General features: G+C 40.2%; 1 protein-coding gene across 2 annotated transcripts in view; it reads left to right on the top strand.

Annotated features, from left to right (window-relative positions):
- The window catches only part of meis1b (Meis homeobox 1 b), a 64,449-nt gene extending 55,081 nt beyond the window's left edge, over positions 1-9,368 (top strand). The window contains exons 10-13 of one of the 2 annotated variants that reach the window (XM_017464277.3): positions 3,196-3,254; positions 4,213-4,302; positions 4,830-4,923; positions 8,576-9,368. In XM_017464277.3, coding sequence (XP_017319766.1) covers positions 3,196-3,254; positions 4,213-4,302; positions 4,830-4,888 — 208 coding nt within the window. In that variant the 3' untranslated portion in view covers positions 4,889-4,923; positions 8,576-9,368. Of the gene's footprint in view, positions 1-3,195; positions 3,258-4,212; positions 4,303-4,829; positions 4,924-8,575 lie in introns of those variants that run through there. The other variant, XR_008396270.1, reaches the window with a different exon arrangement.
- The last annotated feature ends 236 nt before the right edge of the window (positions 9,369-9,604 follow it).

Genomic DNA, 9,604 nt, shown 5'->3' with positions numbered 1-9,604 from the left:
GAAGCTTGCTTCCATGGGCAAGTAACGGGTAAGAACTTATGAAATCCATGGTGGGGAGTGAAGTCAAAGATCCACAATGCAGAACAAAAATTGACTCCTATAAAATTAGCTTTAGTGATGGAAGGTGTATATGCTATAATAATATATGCTATAATATGGTTGCTGTGAAAGACTGTGTATGATGCTGTTCTGGTTTCATGGCCTTCTTTTAAATGTGTGTGTGTGTATGTTAACATTCTATCCTGTTTAATGACTTAAATTTTATCCTGTTTAACGAATTAATACATGTCTGTGTTTGAATGTATGTAGTTGTATACATAGGTTGAGAAGGCAAGAATAGGTTAGAGTGAGCAAGAGAGGGAGAGAAAGAGAAGGAATGGAGTGTCAGGAGTATAAATAAAATCTGTACAGCAAACAGCTGGATGGGTTTATTTAAACATAGGCCATGCTGAGTGACTGACCCATGTTTGACCAGGAAAAGGGGAGGGTTGCGGAGGGTGAAGCAGACACAGAATTATATGACTTGCTGTAGATGAGAGTGAAAGGAGTAATGCTTTTATATACCTTTGGGTATGCTAACATGTGACTGAAGACTAATGTAACTAATTACTTAAGTAAATGAATCTCTGATTGAGACTTGGATAATAAGGTTGGCTTCACTGGAGAGGTTTGATGTGGGGGGAAGTGTGAGTGTATTTGTGTGAATAGCAGACGAATGGGTAGACATTGTTCCATGTGTATGAGATCAAATGGCAATGAATCCATAACGTGGTCTCATTAGAACATTTCCAGCCTTGTCAATAAAAGATCAGCCTGATGATAATTACATTCCATATGCAAACTGTACCCAGTGTGCAGGTTTTTGCTGTGATAACAGATGTATGAAAAGTCACCATTCCGTTTCTCTGGCATAACCAATGTGCCCTTGTGTGGAATATTAATATACATGTAAATGTAGCTGAGGGGTTGAAATGTGATTTCATGAGTGAATTTGGTTGTCTGTGGCCATACACACATTGTCACCGTGCTCAGGTTAGATTTGAAGAGGGGAGAGAGGAGCAGGCTGAAGAAGCCTTGCTGAGGAAAATGGTCTACTTCATATGCATTTAGATTGACACGCTGTGATGTAACCTTTTGTATCTCCAATCTGGATCTTTCCCCTAATTGGTCATGCAACAAAGGCAGCTGATGAAAAAGACAATTTCTTGCTTTTAATTGGCCATTTCACGTGCCGATTGGGCTACACCTGGGCGTTTGTAATGAGAATGGGATATTATAAGGGCCCCTGCAGACGAGACAGCAATCAGTTCCACTCTCCCTGTGGAAGAGACTTCAAAAAAGTATGAACAAACATACTTTTGGAGACGTGGGACCAGTGGTGATGGGGAGAAACTTCAGAGGTACCACTGGTGGTGTTTTGCTCCAAAATAGGCCCCCATTGTCCCTGGCGGGGTTGAATAGCTGCTTTCATTGTTTGATGATGGGAAGTTGAAACTGAACAAGCCGTGAATGCAGTGCTGCAGTGTGGCTGGTTTGAGCAGAGGTGAACTTTTTACTCATAATCAAGGCAAAGCTGGCTTTAGCCCAGGCCCACTGCACTGGATTTCTTTTTCTCACTCTTAGCCCCCTTTTCACCAACTTCTTTAACTGCCTGCTTGGCACACAGGGCAAAGCATGTACATTCATTCTTTTTCCTAACAGCTCCTACAGCTCCCCCATCCCTCCCTACTCATTCCTACCATCAATATCTTGCTCTATCTCTTTCTCTGTCCCTCCCTCCTCCCTCCCTCTCCTGCCTGGTATTGTGTAGCACTTGTCCTTTGTTCCAGTCTTCTGGTGCATCTGGCCCTAGATATGGTGAGAAAAATTAACAACTTAAGTCAAGTTGTTTCCTCAGTTTGAGGAAAAAATAAAGAGTGAGGGAGAAAATTAAATGAGAGTGGGAGAGACAAGAAAAGCATGAAAGACAAATAGCCAAGAGTGACCTGCATCTGACCCTGGAGCCAGAGATTGAGGCAGAGTGGAGAAGGCAATAAATGGAATGCCTAGGCCAAGACTTCCCTTGCTCCCCACATTGTTGGTGATAAAACTCCAGACGTTCCCTCATTTGATGGTGTATTGCCATGTTGCTACATTCCTTTCCTGTTCTGTTTTTCATAGGCTGTAAGGTGCAGTTTGATCTGGGAGAGTGATACTGGTAATAAGTGTAAAAATAAGACCATACGTCATGGACGCTAGAGCATGATTTTAAAAACTAAAAATTTTCTAATTAAGGGATATTAGCAGATGACACTTGCCTTATAATTGGCTTTTTGTCTTTTGCTTTTTGTCTGTAAATTCTTTTTGCACTTTCTTCTCCCCCTTTCCCTGTACTCTTCAATCTCCTGATAAGAGTGGACTGGCTATTGTTTGCTTTAAAGTCTACTAATTCCCCCCTCAAAGGATAAAATGGAAGTGTCCAACTGTGGCAACAGCAGGGGGACATAAATCAAGTCAGAATCCCTGAGCTTGCTCTCACAGAGGTCACTGAGGTCACAGGGTCAGCAGAGAAGGTTTAGGTTTAGGTTTACACTCCAAATACCCTTAAATAAACCAACAAGTACAATCATTTTCTATTATGATTGTTCTTTGACATTTATGCCTGCGCTTGACATTATTGCACCAGGACATTTTCACCCACACTTATATATTTACTCCCGTGACACTTGCCAAAACTATGGCCTCAATGTATGAACAATTCTACTATAAGGTGGAACACAGTAACAGAATGTGGACTAAAAACACTATGATATGTCTCTCAAGCATGCAGAGAGAAACAGCAAAGTGCCATTTGTTGGCTTAGCTGTATTTGCTTGAGGTGGTGTATGTTGAAGCCGTGCAAGTTTGTACAAGCTGTTAAGCTTTGTGAGTTTAGTATACATTTCTGTGTTGCTGGTGATTTCACTGTGACACTCCCTCCCCTCCCACTTGAAGTCTTAAGGGAAAAGGAAAATAATCCCTCCTTCTAACTCTCCGATTAGTTGCCTGGGCAGGTCTAGTCTGTTTTAGGCTGGGCCTCTGACAGTATGTTTGTAGGCATCATGGGCACAAACTAAATTTGCTGATCCCACTGCACACTTTGCACTGTAGCAGTGATGCTATCCCTTCTGCAAGAAAATGAACCCTGAGCTATTTTATTATTTTTGTCTTTTCCAGGTTTATTAATGCACGAAGGAGAATAGTCCAGCCAATGATCGACCAGTCCAACCGAGCAGGCAAGTCTCCTCTAGTAACTGTGTTCAAGTCATGTAGGCGAAAGTCCTCCTCTAGCCATGCACCAAGAGGCTTGCCTCTTGGTAAATACACCACCAACCTGGATGTCAAGAGTGCTTGACCACTAAAATCCATTCAATTAACCCACAGAACTAATCACGCTGACTCAGGGCCCCTATACTACCCTTAAAAAAGAAGCAAAGTAAATAGACATTATCAATTAAAGTATTAAAACTGTAACAGTGGCTGATGTCAGATTCTAACATACCATGGCTCTTGTCCAATCAAAAACTGGTTTGAGTCAAACAGAATAAAATCTAACAAATAAAAAATTTAAACATGTGAAATTATATGAGGAGAATTATATAAATACATTTTTTATTGTGAATTTGTTTGGCCTCTCAGCTTATCCTTATTCCTCTATACAATGACCAGTTTCCCTGGTGCATGGTTTGTTGTGGACTGCTTTAAAGTTTATGAGCTGTAATGGGGTTCAGAGGGCAGAGTTGCATTAGGGGACTCAAGAAAGTTCAAAGGCATTCACTGAGTTGAGCTGTTGTTTTCGATGAAAAGACTCCCTTCTCACATTCCCCTCCAGACAGCATATACCATCATATCTCACAGATAAAAGAAAAGGAGCCTTCCAGTTTCCTCTAGCATTTTAAGGAATAATTGAAAAGCATGATCATTAGTCTTTTTTCATCATTGAGCTGAATTTAGATTTTTATTTGCTTCAAAATGCTAAAGAGGTACTAAATGTCATCCGTCCTTATTTTACTATTTAAGTCTGATTTGATACGTATGCATGACACATAATCATATAAGACAGTGAGGAAGTAAAACTGGGCTAAGGACCATTAACCTGTGTCTCTGTTAGCAGATGATGTATTCTCAGCAATGGAAACTTAATTAAAAGCACCAATTGACCACTGTCCTGTGCCCTCCCCCGTTCCCCCACAGTAAGTCAGGGAGCCCCCTACAACCCAGATGGTCAGCCCATGGGAGGCTTTGTGATGGACGGCCAGCAGCACATGGGAATCAGACCACCTGGTAAGACCTTGGCGTGTCTTGCTCTTGACTGCCATTTCCCACCTTCCCACTGATTCGCTTTAGTACAGCCATTTTTTAGCCTCTCACAGTAGCACAGGTGTAGCCCACTGTTAAGCACCTTTCTCTTGTTCTCTCAATCTTATCCTACTTGTTTTTTTCAATGCTAAACCCTGATGATCAGATACTACATTCTTATTTGTCTTATTCTCCTTTTCCAAAATTTCATCCACTCTGAATTCTCCCATGTTCAAGATAACCATTTCTGGTTAACCACCCTCTCCTTCTTTTCACTCTTACTAGTACATTTAAGGCTGTAGGATTTGCCCAAAGCTAGACTGCTTCCCAACTCAGCCATTAATCTTGCAGTTTACCTTTGTTTGCTTATTTTATTTGTGGATTGTTACTTCCTCCTCCTTTCCACACATGTGGCATTATCTTGATTCGTATCCTGCTAGCTCTCTTAACCTTATTCTTATTTTCTTAATAAGAATCTGGCATTCTTCTACTATTGTTTTTTCTCCTTCTAGGGCCTATGAGTGGGATGGGCATGAATATGGGCATGGAGGGACAGTGGCATTACATGTAACCTTCAAGTTAACCAATCGCAAAGCAGTGGGGGAAGTAAGTACAAAAACATGGCCTTAATCTCTTTCCAGAGCTCTAAGTATTCACAGTTATTTCATTTTGTATTGGTGGTTCATGTATGATTTTATCAAACGGGAGAAAAAGCATCACTAACTAGCTTCTTTACTAATGATACAAATATTTCTGTTGTTCTTAAAAAAAATCATATGGTGATTTTAAGACCAGATGTGGTATAACTGTGGGCTTTCTTGTCTATCACTCCTGCATATTTTCTTGGTCACATGACTAAATGGTGCATAGAATCACATTGGAGGGGAAAATGAGTGTCTAAGGGCAAAGGGTAGGAAACAGAGTGTAGGAGAGGGTTGAGGATTGGGGATTGAGGTTGAGGTTTTGGATTGGTGGGGGTACTGGGTGCTAGCAGGATGTTACCATAGTAACAGCCTGATTGACAAAATGTAGGCAGGCAGCAACAGTGCAGCAAGAAAAATGTGCACATCCCAACTTGCCATTAATCTGTCTCTGTGTAGCTGACGTATAAGTTCCATTAAAACCCTAACTGGTACACCTACAGTTACTCAAGATACTTTTGTGCCCCTTGGTCAAACCCCAAAGCGAGGCTTTTCAAAATTAAGAATCTGTTCTTAGTGTGAGACTTTTTTTAAGGTGGAGGTGTTTCCATCAATCCTGACCTGGTCTACCATTTTCCTGTCTGGCTGCCCTAATAGGATTACTTATGGCAAAGGGAGAGGAAGTGAAGGAGTGCAAAATGGAGGTGTGCTCAGCAGGGTATGCAGCTTATCCTGGCCTAATTGACTATATCCAAATTAAATATGCCATCACAAGCACTGTGACAAATGGATTTGACTTGTTCAGTATGCAAAAATAGAGACCATTAATGCAGCCATTCACAGAATGCCTCTGTTGTAAAAATAAATAAATAAATAAATAAATAAATAAATAAATAAAAAAAGAAAAGAAATAACAAATCCTACTTCTTAGACTGTACTGTTCTGAACCAAGAGAAACATTATGATAATGCAACCCTTGCTATTTAAAACCTCCCATCCATCTTGGCTTGTTATCTGTGTGTGTGTGTGTGTGTGTGTGTGTGTGTGTGTGTGTGTGTGTGTGTGTGTGTGTGTGTGTGAGAGAGAGAGAGAGAGAGAGAGAGAAAGAGAGAGAGAGAAAGAGAGAGAGAGAAAGAAAGGGAGAGAGAGTATGTGTGTCTAAACAGGGAGAGTGTATCCTCAAATCCAAATTCTGGCATTTCAGCAGCTGCCATAGTTCCCAGAAGACAGCTTCAATTTGCTTGCTGAATTCTATAATTGGGCCATGTGTGGAATCTTAGATGAGATAGGTTAAAGGGAGAGAAGGTGAGTGAGAGAGAGTGAGAGAGAGAGAGAGAGAGAGAGAGAGAGAGAAACCAGAGCGTGACAGAAATGTGTCGCTATGGTTGAGATTGGCTGGTCTTTATGGCTTCATCACTGAAATTTCCTAGGTTATCTAATTTAAATATTGTTACTTTAGTTTCTAGGTCAATTAAATGTAAGTGATGTGTTTTATACTTCATGACCAATTAAATTAATAGGTTATTGCAGAAAAAAACGTTACCTTATTTGATTAAGAGACGAAGGGTTCATTATATTTTATAAGCAATTTTCATTAGTTGGGGATTTTTCCTTAAGGCAAGATTAAGTAGTTATTTGCCAGGGAGTCCCAAGACCTGAAATTAAGGTGTTCCTAGCAGTCACACTGCAACATTACTTAAAACCAAAGCCAATTAACCCATCTTAGCGAGACCATTATTCTTTCTACCCATGTCGATTATAGAGATTATGGATCTTGGAAACAATGCACCTGTCAGTTTAGATCCTGTGTATTGAAGCAGAAGGGGGGGGGGGGGGGGGTCTGTTTTATGCCCATTCCCCCATAAACCTACTTTTGTTAGCCTTCACCATAATTATTTCTAGTTTTCCCAAATTTAGATATTTAGATAGATATTTTCATGACTCTGTGTCCCCCAAATTTGGATTTTATATTTCAAATGTTCAGTGAAAGGATTATTTATGGCTAGATAGACAAAAATGTTGAGCGTACAGTTTTCAAGCCCAAATGCTGCTGGTATGCTTTGTGAACTTCTGCAAAAAGTTTGTCACTGCAGGAAATCGTTTTGTCTGCAATTTCTTTTCTCCCAATTATTAAGAAGTTTTAACCTTCTACAAGGTCAAAATCCCTTTCACTAGTCTGAACTTTCATTTCACAAAAACATGGTCTTTGGGGGTTTGTTTCGTAAATGGTCACAAAATCCTCTGTTGATTCAGCCCTGTTGTAGTCCAGAAAATGCAACAGTAAGCCACTTAATGTATTGACTGACTTATTAAGATGTGAAAAAAAAAGCGATGTATGATTCTTTGTAGCGCTTGAGCCTGGAATTTCTCCATCCACAATGTATTTTATCAAAGTTACGTGTTTGAACATTGGAATAAAATATGACTGATTACCCCAAAATAGCTCAGGTCATTCCTATAAGCAGAAATAGCACTGCCTAAAATACACATTTAGAAATCAGGGCAAACACGTGGTCATCCAAAAGCTGTTAAGTGAGCAGTGCTGGTTAATGAAATGATCAGCAAGCTCCTGTGGGTTTTGCAGAGCTGCTAAGAGGCCAGTGGCCTTTTATGCTAGTGGCACACTAGCACACATCCAGGTAAATGCTCTCAAGTGTCAATTTTCATTTTCCTCTTTAATTTGAGCACAATGGTGCTATTTCTCAAAGGGTGCTTCAGACTGAACCATAGACATAGACCTTTGCTTATTATGTTTAAAGAGAGATAAGTGGAAGTGGTGCATGTCATATTTTAGTTTTTAGTGCTATGAACTCTTCCACTTTAAACAAAACTTTATGTTTCAGTGAAGCTAAGTGTACCATGTACCCTGAGGAACCTGTTTTTTTTTTTTTCTCTGCTCACATGCTCAATAGTCTCTTGAATTATTTACATTAATTCTAAATAATAACAGTAATGTGCCACACTGTTCATAAAATGCTCTCACTGATGCGTATTCCTGCGGAAATATATGATACCTTGAGCCTTTCAATCGATATTCAAATAAAATTCATGTAACATGAAGGCACTTGATACGTAAGTCTATCCCACAGGAAGTCTATGTGAACTTAGCCCATGTATTCTTCTGTAACATGAACACAAGATCATACATGTCATCCTTTTGGGTGAACTTAGTGAAGGGCAGCTTTCTAGTTCACTAGACCTGTATTAATGTGATTGTGCTCAGGCTGGATGAATATTGTGCTTGGGACAGCTCCCTCAGTGATGTGCTACGTCCAGTGAGCTAGTCCCTAGAGACAGATGCACACCAACTGCATGAACTCTTTCATTCTACTGTCCTCATTTGTGTCTGAAGATAACATTTTCCATAACACTATTCTTATGATGAATAATGAATCCATTACTGAGATACCAAAATATAGAGAATAATTTTATTGTTAGGGCTAATTATTATAGCTTTTGTTGTTAGACAGCTATTTAGCTAAAATGGTATAATGACTTTGTCATTATTTTGAAGACTTTTATGTTTGTTGTAAATGTGGAAATATGATCGTATGCTAGAGTGCTGCATATTTGAAACTGAGTTTTGCTAAGCAGTTCTTATGTGCTTCCCCCCACAGGATTGCAGGGCATGCCAGGGGACTACCTGCCTCGCAGCAGTCTGATGGCCATGGGCATGTGCCAACCTACCTAAGGCGGCCCACAGCTCCCCCACCAGCTGCGGCCTGGGCCTCTGATGTGTTCCTACATTCCTGGACATCCCCAGCACACAGCGATGTTGATGCATGGAGGACCAGCCCACCCTGCCATGCCCATGTCAGCCTCAGGCCCCTCTATGTTTCCCCTAGGAGACCCCACCATGGGCGCAAAAGTCTTGGACATCCATGCCCAGTAGTTACAAAAAGTTGCTACAAAAAAGGATCCTCAAAAACAGCTGTGATCAGGACAGGGACCTGCGATTGGTTTGCTTATGGGGTTCACCCAGCAAATATTACTTGCTGGCTTGCTGCATAAACTGAAGAGTTCCTTCTTAGGTGCAGACAGGACATGAGAAAGGTGCCAGCATCTGCACACCATGGGACACATGTGCCCTTTTGCAAAGAATCAAACTGAGACAAAGAGAAAGTTTGAAATTATTGCTATATCAGCTCCTAAGGGAGAGGGAGGAGAAGTTTATGTATACTGTTGTAAAATTACATTTGGACACCTGCAAGAACTGGGAATTAAGTATTGTAAATTCAGTGGTAATGTTCTGCATATTATGTTGTTTCTAAATAATTTTTATTAAAAAATAAGGATGTGAACTTTTTCTTTCCACACTATGTGTGTGTCATCTCCATAGACTTTTGATCTCCTCCTTAAATCACCTGCGTTTAAAAAGAAATAAGTATGTGAATAAATCGGTAAATAATTGGTTGCATTGATTATTTACCAGGCGCTTTTCTTCTGCTGAGAGAGGGTGGCTTTACTTAGACAGAGCTAGACTCTGAAAAAAGTCCCCTTAAATTGAAGCATAATCAAAAATCCTGACGATGCACAGAATCAAACTCATTTATCTTGAAGGAATACTCCAATGTTTTAAAGACTAAACTTTATCTACCAAATCTGTACCATATGCATGATTGCCACAGTCAAAACTGTTGACACAT

Source organism: Ictalurus punctatus, chromosome 3 (genome assembly GCF_001660625.3).
Source record: "Ictalurus punctatus breed USDA103 chromosome 3, Coco_2.0, whole genome shotgun sequence".
Classification (NCBI taxonomy): domain Eukaryota; kingdom Metazoa; phylum Chordata; class Actinopteri; order Siluriformes; family Ictaluridae; genus Ictalurus; species Ictalurus punctatus.
Note: the sequence above shows the minus strand (reverse complement) of the source record. Positions and strands in the feature narration are given on the sequence as shown.